At 54.9% G+C, this 22,029-nt stretch overlaps 1 protein-coding gene across 3 annotated transcripts in view; it reads right to left on the bottom strand.

Annotated features, from left to right (window-relative positions):
- Positions 1–654: 654 nt before the first annotated feature.
- Positions 655–22,029, bottom strand: part of TBX4 (T-box transcription factor 4) — a 31,116-nt gene continuing 9,741 nt past the window's right edge. For all 3 annotated transcript variants that reach the window (XM_082604648.1, XM_082604647.1, XM_082604649.1), the window contains exons 4-9: positions 17,710–17,829; positions 16,325–16,472; positions 6,055–6,207; positions 5,028–5,116; positions 4,669–4,904; positions 655–2,754 (exon numbers count right to left, since the gene is read on the bottom strand). In XM_082604648.1, coding sequence (XP_082460774.1) covers positions 2,117–2,754; positions 4,669–4,904; positions 5,028–5,116; positions 6,055–6,207; positions 16,325–16,472; positions 17,710–17,829 — 1,384 coding nt within the window. In that variant the 3' untranslated portion in view covers positions 655–2,116. The remainder of the gene's footprint in view (positions 2,755–4,668; positions 4,905–5,027; positions 5,117–6,054; positions 6,208–16,324; positions 16,473–17,709; positions 17,830–22,029) is intronic.

Here is a 22,029-nt window from a genome sequence, read left to right as displayed (position 1 = left end):
GGGGCAAGAGGCAAGGGGTTGTGAGGAGGGAGACCCAACATGCCTTCCGACACCAGCTTCTCTTCTCATCTAGGAGGGTGAACCTGGACTGGATCTTGTCTCCTTTCATCCCACCCCCATCTTGAGGCCAACTTCAGGGATCTGGCAGAGGAGTAGACAAGCGGAGGTCTCTGCCAGGCCTTGATTCCTCCCCTGGGGGTGCAGGTGGTTGATGGGCTCACATAGCTGACTGCTTGCTCCAGGAAGCCCTGGGCTCTGACTCCAACCTGCTCTTCAGTTCCTTCTCTGAGGCAGCTACACAAATCCCACCAAGAACTCCCCGCCTGGGAGCGCATCTCCCCCAAACCACCAGGTCGCATGTCCACTACGAAAAGGTGACAGATTCTTGCGTACTGTCTGCCCTGCCCGTCTGGGGCCTTTGTGGGCCCTGGAATCCAGGCCCATCATCTGGGGAGTAGCATGAGATCAAAGGTACAACTGCTCTGTTGGTCCTAAATTACTTCACTCTGAGCTCAGAGGCTCCATGGAACAAATGCGCAGAGGCACTAAGGGCTCCACCTGGCCCTTGAGAAAATATATGAGCAAAAGGGAAGCAGAGACCATTGCTGAGCCGGGAAATGACACGTCCGGAGTAAAGAGCATCCACACACTTCACAGGTGTAAAATGGCTTTATGTTCTGATATGTAAAATAAAACGTCCATGCTATATAACAAAACACTGGAAGTTCCATATCCCGTTAGCTAATGTGTCTTCTAAGAAAGTGTAACCTGTAGTGTGTGTTTATATATAAGTATTTATTTGTATGTTTTATCTAAACCGTTGTTTTTAACATCAAGTGTGTAATAAAGATTTAAATAGATGTCTTTCCAAACACCCTCTCCAACGTTCATTTTATTAAGTTTATTCATTTGTAGAAAAGCAAAGCTGAATTGGACATGTGGCCTGCATTTGTGAGATATATATATTTATATATTTTATTTATTTATTTATTTATATACTATATAAATAGCTATTCAGCATGCAAGCAGTTTAGTGATTTCCCAAATTTGATTACAGAGTTCACACCAGCCACACGGACGGTCTGGTGACATTCAATGCTAAAGAGCTGAGCTCAGGTCGAGATCCACATCCCTGGGGAAGAATTATCCTTGCTCCTCTGAGCTCACTGGCTGAATTCACTGGAAGAAATGAATGTTTTCTGAATTCTCGTTTCTATTTCTGTTGGGCTTTCTTGCTCCAGAGGCGAGGATTTTCTGGGAGCAGAACGGGCTCTAGAGCTGCTGGGCAGCAGCTCCAGTGTGGTCTCCTGGGGACACTGCCAGGTCAAGTGTGCTTCCTACTGGCCAGTCATAGGACGCAGATGGGCCCTGAGAGGTGAGTCTTGCACACCAGAGAGGGTGAGGGGCTGTATACTGGGGACGGAGGGGGAAGGGCTTTGTACGTTATAAGAAAACCTGAATGATGCCAGAGATGCTACTGGTTGTATTTTCCCTCTTCCTGAAGGAAAAAGCAATGTTTTAATACCCATCAGGTGGCACTTTGCCCATGACTCTCCCTCTAAAAATTGTCCCTCAGACCTCAGAGCTCCGGGGATCAATTTCCGGGCCACTAACTGAGCAGTCAGCGCTCCTCTCCCAGAAGGGCTTCGTGGCTTAGCTGAGCCCACCTCTCAGGTGGTCTCACAGAATCTCTGGAAGCCAAAGGAATGGGCCTCCTGCTCCCAAAACAAGATTCTCAGCTCCCTTGCAAGGCCAGGACTCTTAAGATGTGCAGAGACCCCTCCCACCCCAGCAGGGAGAACCTTCCCCCGACCTCCCTGTGGGAGAGACCTCACCACCTGGACTCTCCACTCCCGTCCCACCCATGGGCATGTCAAGAGATATCAGATAACAATGGATCCAGGTCCTGCAGCCAAAATCACTTCCGATAGTGTGTTTTTTCCTTTGTCATGGCCTCAGTCGTTTGTCAGAAGATAGATGCCCTCCAAAGAAACGCTCACGCGCGCTCGCACCCCACCCTTTATGATACCTTCCTGTGTTTCTTGGTAGTGCACGCCACCCTCAGAGGTTAATGCTGGGTCAACACGGTACTGGGGCTGTGGACGGGCCCTGAGAGTCATCCGTCAGTCCAGTTCTCGACAGTCCCCATTCCTGAATGATACTGTAAGGAGGCTTCCCGGGACAAGGAGAAGCTCTGCGAGTAGAGAAACTCGTTGGCAGCATTCAGGTGCGGCGAGGGCGGCTTCCGCTCGCACGCGGGGCCGGGGCCGGGGCCGGGGAAGCCGCGCTCCCTCGGGAAGGAGGCGCTGGGCCCCCGCTCTCGCTCTCGGACCTGAGACTGTGAGAGCTGATTGTAGACGCTGAAGTGGGCGCTTCCGGGCGGCTGGGAGCTCGGAGCCGAGATGGGGGGCAGCCGGGGCATCATAGTGGTGGCGGTGAAGTGCGTGGGGAAGGACTGGTAAGGCACAGTCTCCACGGTCTGAACGCTGTAGCTCGTGTACGGCGACACTGACGTCCACATGTTACAGCTCAGTGGGGGCGGGGGCAAGTCGTCCACCCCGGACACCCCGGCGATCTCGGTCCCTGAACCTGAGTACATGCAGGCTTCTCGTGGGGTCACCTCACTGCAGTAGGAGGGGCTCAGCATCTGTTGGTCGTAGGGAGGGGGAGACCGGAAATAATGATCCTCCCCGACTGCAGTGGGAGCTTCCAGATAAGATCTTTTGCAGGGTAAGTCCAGGTGGCGGGCACTGTCTGCCGGAAGACAAAGAAACCTCAGGAAGAGCCATTTCCGCCAGCCCAGCGCCCCGAATACCCGCGCTGGACGCTAGGACAGCCCATCCTTGTCATTCAGGGCCCCCACTGCCCCACGCTACCACAGCACTCCCAGAACCATTTTAATCGGCTACAGCTTTTCAAAGGCAGCAGCAGCCAAGAAGTGGCCGGATCATGGACCACGTTCAAAGGCCACGGGGCACGCTGCACCACTGGACACGGAGGGATGTGTTTAGCCAGGCAGTGTATAGCTTTGATCCTTTGCCACCCTGACTCTTGGGGATGGTAAGAGGCCTTAATGTGCACTGGCACTCTTAGGCTAGGCCCACCCTGGCCAAGGAAAGTGCTAGCAACTGCCAGCCCAAACCGGGCCCAGAGGCTACATCTGCCTGAATTAGCCAGGAAATTAAAGCCTCGATGCTTCAGCCTCAATCCTCCACTCCCAGGAAGGCTTTAGCAAGACAAAGCTACTCACAGGCACGCTCCTATTGCTTTTAGAGGAGGAAGTAAACCCTACATATGTTCAAAGAAGTCCCATCAGATTGTAATTACACCGATCCCAACATAACAGCGTTTACACAATTAAGAAATGGAGCTGTTAATAAGTAAAAGGTGACGTGTACTTTTAAGGCTAAGCTAATACTGTCTCAGGAAAGATGACATGAACTGCTCCAAACCATGGATGTGTGTCTTTCAACATCCTCAAGCATGAGGGCTTGACCCTCTGGATGAGCATGGGCTCCCCTGGGATGCAGGGATGACCCAGGCCTGAGGACTTGGGCGGCAGCCCACTCAACGTATTTAAGAACACTTGTCCGGTCGCTTGTCTTGGTCTCCCTCCTTCTGTTTTCTCTAGGGATTCTCAACAGGAAAGAGGCCACAGACAGTAGGTAAATAAATGTGTTTGGCTGTGTTCCAATAAGACTTTATTTATGGATACCAAACTTTGAATTTCATATAATGTTCATGTATCATGAAACAGTCTTGACTTTTTTCAAGTATTTAAAATGTAAAAACCATTTTGTATGACTTACAGGCTGAACAAAAACAGACAGCAGGCCAGATTTGGTCCAAAGGCCACAGTTTACCAGCCCCTGCTCTAGGTCACTAGTTCTACTGGACCTGGTGTGGTGGGTACTCAGGGGCCTGCCTGGCTGGTCCCTAGGAGCTGGGCTGAGAGAACATTCTGGATTGCAAGCAAAAGTCCCCAAACTCATTCCCAAGACAATTCAGTGGCCCTGTGAGGACCTCTGGTGTAATAACACTGATCATTCATATTTTATAGAGGGAAAAATCGAGACCTGGTACCAGAGCACATCTGGTTCTCGGCTCAGGGCTCCTCTTCCTCACAAAGAAGCCAGCACGGCCAAGTCTGTTGCCTGTCTTCCTGGCCCCCAATCTGCATCCACAGCAGCTCCCTGCCACTTTCAAGAAGCCTTTGCAGGTCTGGTGTGATGAGGTGGGGAGCCTGTGCTAGGGACTCCCCGTGTTAGGATGGAGGTCGCCTCCCTAAATGGAAACCTCGGGATTGTGATGCTTCCACCGCCTCCCACACCTAGAGACAGAGCCTGGCTGACTCGTGTCCTCTGCCCACCCCGCTCAAAGCAGCACCTGGGGCTAGGGAGGGGTACCGGTGTCTGGGGACACCAAGGCCGCAAGCTGCCTGTGAGGGTTCTGAGGGCTGCGTGAAAAGCAAGAAGCATATCCCTGCACTGAGCCTGGCCACGGTCCCCAACGCTTCAGGCTCGCTCTCCCAGGCCTCACAATGACCAGGGGTGTGTGTGTGTGTGTGTGTGTGTGCACCCATGCGTGTTCACATGTGCAGTGGGGAGTGTTTGTGAGGAGAGTGTCACCCCCCGACCCTCCAGGGCTTCTAGACCAGGAGAGAGGTACCTCGTCTTTTCAGGCAGTGATAGAAGAGGCTGGAGTCCCTCTGGGCTGGGAAGGTGCCGAGGGGAAGGTCCTGGGGCTCAGCCGCAGCGAACTGCATGTGAGCCCCGTTCTCAGACTGGTAGTGTTGGAGCGCCTGGTGAGCCCCAGGCAGGGGGCTGAGGTCAGGCTTGGATGACAGCTGGGTGGAGACAAGCCTCTGCCTCATGATGCTTTTGGAGATCACGGGATACTCTTTGCTGGAGGCGAGGGGAGGACAGTCAGCGGGAGACGGGAAGGGAGTGGAGATACCTTGAGGGTTACGGAGTCCCTGTGCCTGAACCCGGTCCACCCGCCCCACCCCCAGGCCGGAGCAGCCCCACCTCTGCAGCCGGGCCACACGCAGGTCACTGTCATCACTGCCCCGGAACCCCTTGGCAAAAGGGTTGTTCTCAATTTTCAGCTGTGTGATCTGTCAGGACAGGATACACGGTAGAGTCACTGGTGGGGGGAGGACTGGGCTGGCCTCTGGCCCTCCTCCCCGGCCCCAGGCACATTCAGAACCCCCGGCAGTGTCTGGGGAAGTTGCGTCTTGCTGAGGCCTCCTTGGCCCTGCCCTACACGTCGCGGCTCCTATCCCTTCCACTTGCGGCAGAACCTCCGGTTCTGTCTCCCGCTCGCCCGCCCGCTGTGCTACCTCGATTCAGCGCCTCATCATCCTCTCCCGGGGGCCCGTAGCAGCTTCCCGTCCACGTCCTCCCCCTCCAGTGCCACTGCCACAGCAGGTTCTGCGTGGCTCTTCTAAATGCAAACCTGACTCCGTCACTCTTCTGCCTAAGATCCTTCCCTGCTCTGGCCAGTCCCACTGTGCAGGTGTGGAAGCCTTCTGAGAAGGGGGGCGTGGGCAAAGGCAGGGGGGCAGGGGAGAGTGGCCCGGGCGGGGATCGGGGGGCAGTTTGGGATGGTCGGGCTGGAGCGGAAGGTGGGCAAGGACATGCCAGGACATGCCAGCACCCTGTGACCGCTGCCTGGGAAGGGCCTCCAGATGGCTCAATCACCTGCTCCCACACAGCTGGCAGTGCCCAGGGCTCCTCTCCCTGTGCCATCCCCTTCTCTCTGCAGGTGCAGAATCCCACCCGGGAGGAGAAGACTGTAGAACGAAAGGGCCCAGCACTGAGCCCCAGGGCAAGCTCCACGCTCCCGGACTTTACAGGTGCCCGCTCCGTCCATCCCCAGCATAGACCACGGTTACTTTGCGCCGGGGGGTTCAGGAATCTGGTCTCCTTTCCTGCACATCGCTCCACTTCTCACTGCTCTGCAGGGCTTAGCAGGTCCCTGAGGCGCCTGCCCTGCCTGCCTCAGCCCTGCTGCACCGGGGCTCCACTTCCTGCCTCTGTGCTGGGGCTGTACCTTGTGATTCTGGTAGGAGGTCACAGAGATGAAGGACGTTTCTGGGAACAGGTGGGTGCAGAAGGCTGTGTTTTTGGAGCCAAAAGCATTGTTCTCGTCAGCCTTCACGATGTGCAGCCGCGGCTGGTACTTGTGCATGGAGTTGAGGATGATCTGGAAGAGAAGGGTCTCTTCTGAGCTCCGGGTCCCCACCCTCTTGTCTTCAGTCTCATTCAGCTGGCCTGGGGCTGGCTTTCCTTGTCCTAAAAACCCGGGCTCCAGGGCCTGACCACAGGGGCTGAGCCCAGAAAGGTCCAAACCTCCCTTGAAGGTTGAAGAACCAGGCCCCTGGGCCCCACTTGGACTCTCTGCTCCAGCACCAACTCCTGGTCCCAGGACCTCCCGGATGTTACAGACCCTTCAGTGTGGAAATGGGGACATTTGAAAGCCCCAATGAACTCAGCACAGTGTAGTTGGTGGAATTCTGAGCTGTAGGCGAAAGTCCAGGTGCCACTGACGCACTGTGTGACCTCAGGCCAGTCCCTTGACTTCTCTGAGCCTCAGCTTGCAGCCCGGCAGGCTGACTCTTCCCCGGGCTTCCCCCTGTCCTATCCCACTGTCTTCCCCTGCTCACCCCTCCCCACTTATCTGGGACCTGCCTTTTGGAGAGTTGTCAGCGGTGGGCGCTCAGCCCCTCCTCTCACATTTGTCAGCAACAAAAGCAGCTTCACAGCCCAGGGTTTGCAAGATGGGGGAGGGGGGACGCTGAGGAAAATGGTGCACTCCGACCTGTTCCCTCGGGGCACTCCTTCCTTCATTCACGGAGGCCTGCTGAGGGGACACTGGGGACACCCAGAGGCACTCTGCCTTCAGACCTGTCCCAGGCAGCTCACAGCCAGGAGGGGAGTGCCATCAGGGACTAGAGTTCAAGGTACCAAGGTAGGAGGAAGCCCAGAGGCCCCAGGCACCCCCAGCCCTTGAGGATGCCTGGGGCAAAAGTCGAAGAGCCCAGGAGACTTGGCCCAGAGCCCTGGGAGAAACACACGGTAGTTGCGGCCCCAAACCCACTCCATTTGGCTGTGCCCCACGGTAGCGCAGCATCATGTGCCATTAAAATGTATTTTTTATCGTTGACATTTACCAGACGTCCTTCCCACTAGAGGTAGGACCAGGCATTTGGGGCATTTTATCAGCACCGCTGCTTTTGTTAACCCTTTGGCTCCTGTCCTGGCTGGGTGAGGCTGGTCCCCCTCTGAGCTCCTTTCTCTCCGCAGGGAGTGCCCCTCCCTTGGGCTGTCTCTGCTGGCTCCTACCTTTCCAGGTTCCCAAGGGCCAGGCCTGGGGCTGAGGCTTGGTGAAAGATTTAACCCCTGAGTGACCAGAGTGCCAAGCAAGGGGCCCGAGCCAGGCCCTTCCGTGGCAAGCCTGGGCTGAAGCCTTCGTCTGGCGAGGTTCTGCTCTCCTCACACCCTGGGGACAGAGGCAGCCCAGGGAGAGGCTCAGCCAAGGGCGTGGGCAGCCCAGGAGCCGGGCTGTAGGCTCTGACTTTCCCCGGGCTCCTCGGTTTGGCTGGGCAGCTCCGTCCAGCAGAAACTAGCTCTTCTGCACGGGCCACTCCTTACTCGGCCCTCGGTGACAAACCTCTGGACCCTCTTGGGGCAAGTACAGAGCTCCCCAAATCCCAAATCCCATCCTGCAGCTGGGGACCCACTGCCCAGCTGGGAGCCTGCCAAGCAAACCTCAGCGTGGGACTGAAGGGTACAAGTCCTGCCCGGGGAGGCCTCAACGGACTTCGTGTTCCAGGAGCCTGGGAAGGGGCCCCTCGGGAGAGGGGCTGGGGGTTGGGAAACACCTCCCAGACCCTTTAGGTTCCTCTGTCACCCTGCACTGTACCCACGCTGCAGGAGCCCACAAAGGACCCCAGTGCCCAGAAGACCCAGCGCCTGACTACCCGGGAGGTAGCCTAGATGCCAGATTCCAGCCTCTGCACCTTCGCACAGGCAGTTCCCTCTGCTGCCTTGACCTTCCTTTCCCATATTCTCCCTCACCTCTAGGCCTTTCATCTCAAGGCCCAACTCTTCCAGGAAGCCTTCCCACACTACTGAGGCCTGCTCCGAACTCCCAATTCTGAAACTTCCTTTCCATGCATTGTCTCCTTGGCTGTTGTGCTGCTTCCTAGTGGCTTCCCATTTCTTCTTGGCCCTTCAATTGAATTCTAACTCCTCAAGAGAAAGGGCCATATCTTTTATTCCTTTTGTACCTCCAGGCTCCTTTACTTCAAAACAGTAAGTTCGAGACCAGGATATGGGAGGAGAAGGACCTGGGCCGTGGCCACAAACTCTGTGTCCCCTCCTCCCTTGTCTTTCTTTGCTCACTAGAGACAGGATAACCTCTAAGGCACTTTTCAGGTCAAAAATAGTGATCAAACATGTGCACAGACAATCCTTCCATGATCACTCACACGCTCCAGCCCCCTGACATGCAGGGCTAACCCTGCATCAGTCCAGCTCTCCTGGCAGGGGGTGGGGGGCGCCCAAGGGGAGAACACAGACAGCGGGCGGACAGAACCCAAAGCAGATGTTGCCGTCACCACGCGGTGAGGCTGTGCCGTCCCTTAAGGACACCTTGGGACAAACAGCAGCACCCACCCTCTTCCTCTGCCACCTGGGCAGTCACAGGCTGCGACAGTCCGGCCAGAGCCCTGGGCATCATCAGTCCCCTCCCCCTCACTGTCACCCACCTCCAGGTCCAATCAGTGACCATGGCCTGTGACTCCGCCTGTAAAACAAAGGCTCCTCCATCCCCCCTGCGCAGCCCTGGCTCAGGCCCCGCCGCCCCTCCCTGCCTCCATCTACTTCCTCTCCATTTCACCTGCTACACATCAGATCAGGCCACTCCCTTGCTTAGAACCTTCTGACTCCTCCTGGAAGACTGTACATTGCTTGAGAGCAGGGCCCTTTGTATTTCTTCCTCTTGCCTCCCTTGTCCACTGCCCCCCAAACTCCTGCCAGCATTTAGGGCTCAGTAAATATCTTAACTTCATGATGCCACCTTGGATGGCTCCCTCTTGCCCCCTGGGATAAAGGTCGAATCCTTAGCCTATCAGACGAGGTCCTGGATGACAAGGGTGGAGAGACTGCCAAACACACCTTCTAGGAGAGGGAACCAGACAGGCTGGCAGGGAAATCTGGGAAGAGAGCAACTGCCAGACTTGCAAGGGCAGGTAGGGGCCACTGGGGAGTCCAATCCCAGCCACAGAGAGGCCAAGAGAGGCCCAGAAGCTTCTATGGATCTCTGCCCACCAGCTGCAAGTCCTGAGCAAGCTCTTCCCCTCCAGTCATCGGGGTCCCCCATCTGTAAGGTGAGGCCTTCGACTAAGTGGTCCCAAACGCCCCTCCCGCCTCTGACAGTCTGGAACTTGGACAGGTGTGTGGAAGAAAGTCCCACCCATTGAACCAATGCAGACACAAAGTACAGCGTCGGTCCCGACGGCCTGGGAGAATGGGAAGCTACCTCAGTGACTCGCGCCCGGCTTTACTCGGAAGTTCCTCAGGCGCCGCATTAAACTGTTTAGCCAGAATCTCACATCTATATTTCTTGCAGAGGATGTTGGGTCAGATGGGCCAGCCACGTCAAAAAACCCCACTACACGGCTGGTGCCGTCGTCATCACTGTTCTACAGAAATGGGATTCATTATGTTCTGGCTACAAGTCAGAGGCCTGTTCTATTTTCACAATTGTGATAGCGCCAAACATCCATCTCCTCAAGAGATCGCCATAGCGTGCTTGGCTAATGAGGCCCAGATTTATCTGTGCTGGAATCACAGCACATCAGGGCATGGAGGGACGGACAGACCTTCGAGATCATTCTAGTTCACCTCCTGATTGTAAAGACGAGGAACAGGAGGCGAGTCGTGGGAACGTGACTTGCCCAAGGACACACAGCTTGCTGGAGATTGAATCCGGGGAAGATTCCAGATGGCCCTTGAGTCAGCACACAGTGCTCTCAACAACAAGCTCGGGAATTAAGGATAAGGTTTCAACCCAACGCTGCAGGGGATGAGGATTCACCAGGCCCTGTCGCCCATCCTAGAGCACAGCGTATCTGGATGCTAGCCACACAACAAGTGGGGCTCATGTCCGTCTGTCATGTATTAGAACCAACTTTCCTCCTGTGTCACATTTTTACTTTCTAAGATGACCTTCATCATCCTTCTTACCCTCTCCAGCCCCGCAAAGAGGTTTAGGAAAGAGATAGGATCTGCAACTTAGAGAAAAAAGAAAAAAACACAACAAAACTAAGACCGGAGGGACCCAAAGATTGGCCCGAAGAATCTCCAAACTAGAACCGAGTCGGACAACCCGTCAGCCGACTCGAGAGGCCCGGGCCAGGCAGGCCTGTGGCCTCACGCCCAGGGCAGCAGCCTTCCCACCTTCTCTCCCAGTCACAGCAATGACAGCCAGCGTTGACTGAACACAGCCTCTGGGCCAGGCCCTGTGATGAGTATTCTACACACATCACACGACTGATCTTTACAACATCCCTGTAAAGGAGGTATTATTATTAGCCCCATTTTAACAGGCAAGGAACTGAGGCTCAAGCGGGGGAAGGCATCTGCCCAACCTCAGACAGCGATGGGAAGCAGAGTCTGCATCAGCACTACCCTCCGAGCCTTAGCTCATACCTGCACCTGCACCCGTGTGGCTGGGGAGGGTGAGGCCCAGTCGGGAGCTGGACGGGTGGTCTGTGTCCCAGAGCGCCCGGCAAGGCGTGGCGCATTGTCAGGGCTCAGCAAACATGGGAGGAAAAGAGGGAGACCAATAGTTCTGGGTCCCCGCTGGCTGCCATATGCTTTGGAGGGACATCAGCCCCCAGCGGAGGAAGTGCCTTCTCTGTCTAAATCATCTCCCCGTCAGCAGGTTCACTCACTCACTGCTCACCACCACTCACACTGCCAGGCACCAGGACACAATGGTGATGAAAAACCTCACGGTTTACCATCCAGTGGGGAAGTCACACAGAAATCCAAAAATCAAGCAAAAAACAGTGGTGAGAAAAAGTAGTGGACCAAAGACTGCATTGATAATAGTAACAAACAAGATGAAATAGCTTGCAGCAAATGTGTAGGACCTCGGGAAGAAAACTTGGATACACCTTTGAAGGACAAAAATCAGACTTCAACAAAGAGAAAGGCATCCCTATCAATCCTCCCTAAGTAAATTTATAATTTAAAGTGATTCTAATAAAAATACAAGCAAGTTTCTTTCTCAACACTACAAGCTGATTCTGAAGCTCATATAAAAAAAATAGACAAGACCAGCCAATAAAACTCTGAAAAAAAAGAGCAATGCAGGGGGACCAAGCCTGCCAGACACTAAAACGTATTATGAAGTTAAGACACTGGCACACGAACAGACACAGATTCAGAAGGGGTGTTGGGAACCACTGGATAGCTCTTTAGAAAAAAAAAAAAAGTTGGATTCACACCTCATATAGAATGCCAGAATAAATTCCAAAAGGATCAATGGTTTAAGCGTAATAATAATTGCATAAAATACTAGAAGAAAACACAAGAAAACTCCTTCATAAGTAAAGAGTGGAGAGGGGCTTTCAATTACTCAAAATCCAGAACCCACAGAGAAAAGACCAACACATTCAACCAAAAACTTCTGTGTAGGAATACCACTATAGGCCAAAGCAAAAGACAAGTGACAAACAGGGAAAACATATAAGCAATTCGACATCCCAGATTAGGAGCGAAATCTTCCTAATTTATAAAAGCTCCTAGAATGGATAGGTGACTGAAAAAAAAATCTAAGAGAAAAATGAGCAAAGGATAAGGACCCAAGAGGAGATACATATAAAAAAGATTAATCTCACTCATAATAAAGGAAATATAAATTGAAACTAAAACTGACATCTATATTTCACCCATCAAACTGGCAAAGATCCAAACCTTTCTCTCCCACCATGTTCGTGAGGCGACAGTGATGGTGGGAATACACATCACGGGGACTCCAGTGGAGGGCAGAATTGAAAATTGCAAATCCAAGCACCCCTTGAACAGGCACTTTATCAGAAAGAATACTTGCCATAGGTATAAAACGACATATGTACAAGCTTAATCAAAAGAGCAAATATAGGAAAACATCTTATTCCTTCAATAAGGACTGGCTACATAATTAATGGAACAATCACATGATGAAATTCTATACAGCTGTAAAAAAAGGAATGCGGCAGCTCTACGTGACTGGAATGATCTCCACGATACACTAAGTTTACAAAGCAAGGTGCAAGGTGTTTATAGTATGTTACCTTTTGTGTGGAAAAGAAGGGATTTGAGACTCTGTATTCTGCCTGCATATGCAAAAAGAAACACTGAGAAGAAATTAGTAACAATGGTTGCCTGTGGCCAGAGCTGGAAAAAAACTAGATGGATGGGGAACCAGGGGAGGGAAATGCCTCATTGCAGATGTGTTTTATTTATTCATTGATTGATTTTAAAACCATGTGAATGTATTTCCTATTCAAAAACAAATTTGACAAATAAGTATAAAATTATAACTGTGGTAAGTACTTGGACAGAAAGGTGCATGGTGCTCTGTGAGCATATAATGGGGACCCTGAACTGTCTCCCTGAAGACGTGGCATTTGAGCTTGGATTCCAAGGCTCAGCAGTAACGAACTAGGCTAAGAGGCCTGTGGCTGGAGAAGGAAGCACACTGAGGGGATGGTGCATGTGCCATTTTGTGGCCTGGGAGCCCACGTCCCCAGTCCGGGGCTAATTTTGCCTCTGGAACAGTGAGACCTACTATGCCTGAAATCAAAAGCTAATCTTCAGGCTTCCCTGGTGGCACAGTGGTTGGGGGTCCACCTGCCGATGCAGGGGACGCGGGTTCGTGCCCGGGTCCGGGAAGATCCCACATGCCGTGGAGCGGCTGGGCCCGTGAGCCATGGCGGCTGAGCCTGTGCTCTGCAACGGGAGAGGCCACAGCAGTGAGAGGCCTGCGTACAGCAAAAAAAAAAAAAAAAAAAAAAAAAAAAAAAAAAGCTAACCTTCTACCTTGGCAATCTGGGAGTCCTGAGACACAAGAGTTGGTGAAGACGGCCATTCCCCTTCTCACACTCACACACACACACACACACACACACACACACACACACACACACACACACACACACACACACACACACACACACCCTCACTGCAGCCATCCCCTCCCTGCCTCCAGGTCAGGAGAAAAGTAAGATCCACGTGCCAGCCACCTCCACGTCCCGCTGCAGGACGCAGGCCCCACCCCAGTGAGGCCCTCTTCAATTTCCCGAAGCAGCCTCTCTTCCCATCACGTGGTCACCTGGCAGAGGACCCTGCTAGGGGTGGGAGGGGTTGGCGAGTAGGAGGGGAGGATGGCAGGCACCCTCTGTAGCCAGTGGAGCCACAGCAGTGGAGCTGAACTGGAGCCGCCCAGCCCGGCCCCAGCCCCCTGATCCTTTCTGCCCCTGCTGCCTGCCCGTCCTCTGCCCCTAGGCTTACACCCAGAATCCAGGTGTCACACCCTGAACCCTACCCCTCAAGAACAGAGGGCTTTCCTGGACTCACAGCAAAAACCCACAGGAGTTTTCTAGTCAGAAGCCAATCCTGTCTTTTCAGAACATGTGGCCCTGTGGCCTGAGGGGCTCCTGGACTCTGGGCCCTTCTCCTGGGGGAAGTCTGCAAATGGGAGACAGCTGCTAAAATCTCTGAGATACTGTGAGACCCAAGGGGAAAGTCCACAGTCCATTTGGCTGGAGAAAGTTCCCTGAGGTCTGGAAGCTTTTAGGGAAAATTGCAAGTGTGGAGGTGAGCTGTGCAGAAGAACTTGTCTGGGGCAAGTTCCCAGTAGAAGATGGCTCTTTCCCAGGCTCCTGCATCAAGAAGGGTGACTGTGAGAGCTCGCCAGTCCAGGTGGCACAGACCAAGGAGCAGAAAGCCAAGGTTCACATGGGCCACTTTGCCTTGATATGTCGAGGAAGTTAGCTCATCCTCCACAGCCCTTGCCTGCATGGTCAAAGGCTGCTCCCTCTCCAGGGATGCTCCAAATTGCTGAAGATCTGACAGCTCAAGCCCTGGGTACGGAAAGACAGTTGGAGAAGCCAAAGGAGCGTGGGACTAGGCATCCGAAGGCAGGGGTCCACGCTCCGCTCCTTTACTCCCAGCTCCTGAGACAAGCACCTCATCTCCCTGAGCCCTGCCACACCACAAGGGGTGTTGTAACCAACAGACTGCACATGCTGGGTAAATTCAGGGATGGGGAGAAGGAAGATGCTCTGTACCCGAAGCCTCCAGGGAGGAAGCTGAGTTAGTACGGGGAGTGTCCCTCCTGCCGGGGAGAGGAGAGCCCCAGGAAGGCATGGCGAGTGTGGCCAGGGGCACCTCCAACGTCACGAGCCCAACAAGCAGCCCCACTGGCCCAGACTCAAGACTACATGCAAGGTTACTGCAAACCTCTTATGGACTCCAGCAGAGCCACCACAGAGGCAAGGCAGGCTGGGAAACCTACTGCTGGCCTATGAAGGCCAGGTCTCCTGATTCCTAAAAATCCCAGCTTTTCAACCACCTGACTCTCTCCCCTGCCCCATTCTGCAGGGGCCCAGGGAGGTGGAAGAGTCCTCAGAGGCATCCCTGCAGCTGGGAACCATGATAGCAAGCTGTGCATCCAAAATTCTCCAGAGCTTCGATTCCCTGGGTACTTCTGGTCACTCACCCAAAGATCCAGCTTCCACCAAGCTCTGTGTCCACCCCAGTGGTCTGTCCAATGGGGTCTGCGTGTGTGTGCAATTGTGGGCAGAGATGTGGCTTCCCACCTCCCACCATCGAGGCCCTCGCTAACCTTTTGAGGTTGATCCCACAGCCTGGCCAAGCAGAGGAGGCCAGGTAGGAGCTGACCGGGAGCAAAGTCTTGGCCAGGATGGGAGGCCCCTCTGGCCCTTGGTTAAAAGACCCTGTGCTCTGAGAGGTGGGGGCTTGGCTGACCCTTCCTGTTGGATGGTGGCTTGTCTCTGCCCCCCGGGAGAGACTGGGGCTACATGAGTACACGTCACCATGCACACCTGCATGTCTCTGTCACACACCCAACGGCATCTGCCTGCCCTGCACGGGAAATCTCATGCTGCTCGCAAAACAGAGGAGTCAGGAGTTTATTATGTTAATGAAGCATTCTCCTAACTGCTGGTTTATAGATCACCAGTGACCCAGGAGAGAACTGAACAGACTCTGAGAAAATGAGAACTGAGAGCTGCTTGCCAGTTACACACCAATCAATCAGAAATGAAGCATCACTGACATTTTCCATAAGGAACTATGATTCACAGAGTTCTGATTTGCACACAGCTCCCCAGAAATAGAACTGAGGCATGAAAGAGGCACATGCCTGCACAGCGCTCACCCCTGCTTCCCCCACCACCATCCACATGGACGGTACGAGTGTTATGGGTACAGCCGGGGCGACTGCATCTAGGAGCCTCGACTGCACCCGCTCCGCCACACCCCACCTTGCGTTTCCAGGGTAACCATGGGTAGCCTAGAGGGGCGAGGCCTGCTCCCTGGCAGATGATACCAGGTCCCTAGGCTTCTGTTTGCCACACACTTGAGCTAAAAATTTCCACATAAAAAGCTTTTGTGGGCCTGCCAGGGACAGACGGGGGAAAGAATTTGCTTCAGCAGCCTGGATGGGGCATCAGCAGCAGGATCCCTGGGGCTCCAGAATCTCTCTTGTGACAGCCAGGTCCCGGGCAAGGCCAGGAAGGCGCTGACACAGGAGCCAGAGCGAGGCCTTCCCTTCCAGGGCAGGTGGCTGCCGGGCCAGGCAGATGGTACACGCCAGAGACAGGCTTCAGAGCTCATCAGTGACTCTTTCTCAAGAAGGTTTACTTGTCTTAGGCTCCAGCAAGGCCAGATTTGGGGAAACTGAAGCTGAGATTCGGTCTGTCATCGTCGTTATTGTCATAGTTGCCATTTATTTGGAGCCTCTCAGGCACAAAGTGCCTCATGCGTAATCTCTCATTTAATTCTCACATGGTCATCTCCATGTTCCAGACAAGGAAACTAAGGCTCAGAAAGGCTAAGAAACTTGCCCAAAGTTACCCAGCCAGTAAGTGCTAGGGGAAGGATGTTCTGCTGTGGGCCTCAGACCCTGTGCTCCTTCCACAAACCGGCCTGGAGCTGGATCCCGAGAATGGATTCTCCCGGACCGGCCCATCCCCAACACTACCCCAGGACTCGCCCTCAAGGCCGGGCAGTCCCATGCTTACATGGCCGAAGGGGTCCAGGTGGTTGTTTGTCAGCTTCAGCTTCTGGAAGGAGACCAGCTGCCGCATCCAGTGGGCCCCAGTGGCAGGAGAATCCGGGTGAACGTAGAGCCTTCCGGGCATGGCCGGCTCAGCCTTCCCTGCCACCATCCTGCCAACAGAGCACGGAGAAGCCAGAGCAGTTGATTGCCCTGCAGCCTGGGGGAGCCCAGATTCCCTGTCCCCTCTGAGAGCAAATCCCCAGAGACCTGAGAAACAAATCACCGATGGTCCTATCAGACTGTCAATTTAGGGCTTTGGGGGTAAGAGGGAGGGACAGGGGAAAGTGCTGGGGAGGGAGAGCCTTTCTGAACCTCCTGTATTTCACTGCAATAAGAAAGAGAAAGAGAGATTACAGAGACGTGATGATTTACTTGAAGGAATGGGGCTCATCACAAGTATGTTGTGGGGAGATTTAGGCACGTCCATGTATGTGTTATATTTACAATTTTTAAATGTTATAAGTTTGGAGGTAGCTTCTCAGAGGATGTTGACAATTTTCAAATTGCTTGCCCCCAAAACAAACATAAGAAACGAACTGGTAGCCGTCCCCTGAGCCAGAAGCTGCTCTGAGTGTTATTCCAGCCCAGAGACAGAACAGAGACAAGCCTTTGGCAGGACCTGACCACCGAATCTGGCCTCCTGGGTCCAGGCTCTGCAGCCCTATTACTCATCCACCGCTGAGCCCACGTCCCAGACTGTGGATTCATTCATCTCTCTGTCTCCCTGGGCGCTGTCCTGGGCTCTGGGGGCAGATAGGGGACTAACGGGATGGCCTCAGGAAAAGCAGCCCAGCGGTTTTTCACCCGGTCCCAGCTTGGTTTCACCCTTCAACCTGACTGCTCTCTCTGGATGGGGGACACAGCATAAGAGGGAAGGCTCTGCGGCCAAAGAGCAAATGGGTGGAGGAACAGGAGAGAGATGCCACAGCCCAGGTAACCGGGCCCTAACTATGGAATACCAAAGCCCCCCAAGGAACATGGCTTCCATCTTTGCCCCCCTCCCCGAGCACAGCACGGCCAGAGCCTAAACCTGCCCGGTGCTGGGGCTCATCCATCATCCCCAAAGCACAGGCACCCACCCTGTTCGTTCACAGCTGTGGGGAGAGCACAGACCCTTGAAATCCACCAAAAGCCCGAACACCGCGTCTCCTTTTCAGCCCCAGCCCCTGCCCCACCAGCAGCAGGTGTGCGGACATTTGATGACCCTGTAGCCTCAGCAGGCCCGGTGCCCAAGGCTGCGGATCTGGCCAGTCACTGGGACTAACTGGTAAGTCCCTGGGCCAAACATCAGGTGGGGATGGGTGTGCGAGTGGGAAGGCGGGTGATGTGAGCGTCCCGGGTCCTTACCATTTGTTGTCACAGAACTTGTAGCGGTGGTCATCCGCAGGGACGATGTCGATCAGCAGGATGTACTTGGTCTTGGGGTTCATGCCTGTGACTTTTACCTTGTAGCTGGGGAACATCCTCCTGGGGGAAGCCGAGAGATGACGCAGGGGCGTGGACACAGCGCCGGGAGGGGTGGCACCGAGCGGGCGAGGGCGCAGAAGGCCTTCAGAGGCGCCGCCCCTTTAGCGAGAGGTCTCGGCACTGGTCAGAGCTTTGTGACCTTGGCTAAGTTGCTTCCCTCTCTGGTCAGCCTCCCCCTCTACGAGGAGGGGGCTGCACAAGCTGCGTCCTCTGAGGCCCTGCAGTTGTCAGTCTGTGGCTGCGAGCAGCTAAAGCACAGAGACCCTGGTCAGGGTGTGAGAGAGGGTCTCGACACCAACCAGGCTGCCTGAATCTCCCTCCTGTCTGTCACCCATACACAACGAAAGTCCTGGGGTGGGGGTGGGGGGGCATTACAGGGGCCCAGAGCACAAGACCTGGAAGTCCCTGTCAGCTGCTTCCATGATCAATGAGATGCCTCCTCTGGGTCATGTCTCTAGGGAAGCCCCCAGGCCTCAAACCAACTCGTTGGAGAGCAGGAGTGCTGCTCGGTCTCTGGATGCCTTCTGTGTCTTTAGCAGAGGTGTTTATCCCTGTGGATGCCTTGTCTGGGCCTGTGCGCACTAACTGGGTGTCGGGGCAAGTCAGTCTAGGAGCCCTGAGGAGTACAGCGTGGATTCTAGAACCTCCCTGCCGTGGTCCACAGCCTGGAACCACCACTGACAAACCATGATGCCTTGGGCAGCTTGCTTGGATCTCTCTATGCCTTGGTTTCCTTATCTCTAAAATGGGACTACCAATCCCATAGGTTGCTGTGTGGATTAATTGAGTCCCCTTGCAGCTCTTACCACTGACCCCCACTGCACTCCTTCCTCCGCAGACCAGTGGTATGACCTACCTCTATGAAAACAGAGTCAGCAAAAAAGCAGAAAGTTTTCCAGGTCCTGCAGCCCATGATGAAACTGTCCAGGACCCTGAGGCTCAGGGAACATTCTAGAGAAGAGCTTCCTCAGACCCCTCAGCACACCAAACATACAACAGCATGTACCCATACCTGCGGGGTGCCCTCCCCTGGTCACCAGGTCCCTGACACCGGACTTCCTCAGAGGGGAACTTCCTCAGTCCTCCTCAGATGCTCCCACCCCCTCCTAGCTGATCTCCCCCAAAGATGTCCCCAAGAGAGAGGCAGAAGCCAAACCTAACTGAAGACACTGAGGCCACTGGGAGCCAGATCCCCTGAGCTGGTAGAAGCCCAAGCAGTCCACTCTGGGAAAGCCATCGGGGGGTCCTCCGGCTCTCATGAAGCTGAGAGACTGCATGGGAACCCTCAGGAGAAGCGGTCCTAAACACCTCAAACAGATGATTGGAGTCCCCCATTTTGTCGACAGGGAACCAGCTTACCTTGACAGAGCAGGGCTTCCAGAGGGATCCAGGCCCCCACAAGGTGGCAGACCCTACAGCAAGCCCAGGCCAGGACCCTGAGGTGGAGGGTGCCCCAGCCCGTGCACCCTCTCTCGCTGGAGGGCAGGCCCATGAGTGCTGCGGTGGGCCAGGGGTGTGGGAGCTGTGTGACCATGTGTGTGCACGAGCACATGTGCTTGCGTACACAGTGGAGTGCGCACGTGTGTGCCTGGAGAGAAGAGGGCAGTTCTAGCAGCAAGTCTAGGGACTCATAAACCGTGTGGAAGAATTTGTCTCAGATGTCAATTGAAAGCGTTTTCCAATGTCCACCCAACCCCCTCCCCAGGAACCCAGCGCTGCCTCCTGCTTACCAGCCCCCTGCCCAGCCGGCCTGGGGGCACAGCTGGAGCCTGCACCACCCTCTTCCTGGGCCAGCCTCTCTCCAGGTGGGCCTAAGGCTGAAGGGGAGGGAGGGAGCGGTTTGCTCAGCTCCCGCCTCCCTGGGGGAAGGCCAAGAACCCCGTCCCCTGCAGGCTACCATTTTGTAACCGCTACAGAAACAGCCACAGAGTGGGGCAGCCCTGGCTGGGCTTAGGGTAGGCCTGGTACCAGTGCCCTGCACCCAGCCTGCTTCTCCTATAATCACTCCAGGCGGCGACAGCAGAGGGCAGGCACAGCTCCCCCCGGCTCCCCCGAGCCAGCGTCCACAGAGGGGGCCGGGAGAAAACTGCTCGCTGCCACTTCAACGGTCTTCATAGCCTAGGCTGAGAGGGGGGTACGGGGTCCTGTCCTTGCCTTCTACCCGCTGCTGTACTTCACCCCAGCAGCTCAGGAGGCCAGGCGGACATGACTAGTGCTTTTGAGAAGGCTGGCAAGGAGCCTGTCCTCGGCCTCCCAAGGCATGGGGCTGGTGGCCTGTGATTTGGCCTCTCCTGGAAGCTGACCATGGACCAGATTCCTGACGGATAACAGCCTCCAGGAGGTATTAAGGAAGTTGGGGCCGGGAAGGAAGGTGTCTCCTAGCCACTGCCCTGCCTTTCCCTCTTCCTAGGGCAACTGCCCTCAGAAATCAGCAGGGACGATGAGATCTGTGGTTTGAATGGGGAGTTCAAAAGTCCTCTGTTCAGGCTGAGCTGGCCTGAGCTGGCCAGGTGAGCACCGCTGCCTTCATGGAGACAGGTATCTCCGTCTCTGTTAGTGTCCAGTTTGGTGGCTGCTTCTGGGCCATGGAGAACACACCCAGTGGGGGCCCTAGGCACTACCATTTCCTCAGCTAGCGGGCTCCAGAAGGATGAAGGTCCTGCCTGGTGTGCGGGAAAGGCTAAGTGTGCAGCTGAAACACACACTGTTCCAGCCTCACAGGCCTCCTGCCCAAGCTGAGGGCATCTGCCCTTGGTTCCAGAGGGTCCAAGGTTGGAGCCGAGAGGCCTGGCATGGGAGTATTCACCAGGCGGGCAGGCCTCAGGAAGCTGAACTGGGAGCTGTGGCTTCCTCTGGGCTCACCCCACCCTGTAAAGGTCTTCTCTATTGAAACAGATGAAACCATAGAGTGAGTTGTAAATTGCTTCTGTGACTTAGGACCAAAAGAAAATGTACCTGAAAACCATCACCTATGGCGGGGGTGGGGGTGGGGGTGGGGCGGAAATGAACACCTCAGTGGGACAGGGAGGGAGGGCCAAGCAGGGAAATGGTGACTGCGCAGCCCGTATCCCACTCAGCCCTGCCACTGGCCAGCGCTGGTGGCCGTGAAACCCTGGCTCCCTGTCCTCAACACCCGGAAGCCTCCCAGACCCCTGCTCGGCGCGCCCCTCCGCACCCCTTCCCCGTGCCCTGCGCGCCTTCTCTCTGCGGCCCTGGCGCCCTCTCCCGGTTCTGGTTCCCCGCCCGCCTTGGACTCCCGGTCCGCAGGCATTTGGGGCGCTCCCGGCCCTCGCGGAAACTGCTCCGCCAGGGAATAAACAAGCCGCCTGCCCCGCCGGCCTCGGGAGGAGATGAAAGCCGGGGGGGTCTCTCCTCTGATCATGAAACAGGCTCTGAAAGGGTGCGGGCGTGGGGCCTTATCTACTTCATACTCGGAAATGGTTTTAGAATGAACTGCTAAGATAAGCTTCCTTGGACGTTTCTGCGTGTTGGAGCCTTGCGGGGCGCCGGGCAAGGGTTTGGGGCATTTTGATTTTGGCAACAAACCCGTAAAGACGCACTGAGAGAGAGGCCAAGTAAGTTTCAGCTGGGCTCAGAGAGCCGCGGGGCGCCCGGTCCCGGGCCAAAGGGGTGGTCAAATTCAAGGTGCTGACCTATTCCCCCCCCAAATCCATGCGGGTGGGGGGCAGGAAAGAACGAACCAAAGGAACCCCCCAGATTCTCTCCAATTAGCAGAGCCCCCCAACCCCAAATCCACTACAACCCCGGCTTCCTCAGGGGGATCCGGAACCCCAGGAGCGGCTATATGTGCCTTCCCTGAAATGTAGGTGCAAAACCAAATCGAAGGTGTGAGAAGTCTGGAGAGGGGATTCGAGGTGGGGAGAGGCGGTGACTGGGAGGGCAGACAAGAGGGATTCTGGGGGCCGCTAACGTGCTGTTTCTTTATCTGGGTGGTGCTAACACCAGTGTGTTCATTTTGTGAAAGTCTGTAGAGCTGTACAATCAAGATTTGTTCACTTTTCTGCAGAAATGTTCCACTTCAATAAAACTGATAGTAAAAAATTATATGTGTGTGTATATATCATAAATATGTGTACAAAAACACATACAGAGGCCCGTGGAGGCCAGAGTTTGAAAGGAAAGGGATGCAGGAAAAGGGTAGGGGTCCACAGAAAACCCCATCCATTTTCTATCCCTAGT

Source organism: Mesoplodon mirus, assembly GCF_964341445.2.
Source record: "Mesoplodon mirus genome assembly, chromosome: 18".
NCBI lineage: Eukaryota > Metazoa > Chordata > Mammalia > Artiodactyla > Ziphiidae > Mesoplodon > Mesoplodon mirus.
Note: the sequence above shows the minus strand (reverse complement) of the source record. Positions and strands in the feature narration are given on the sequence as shown.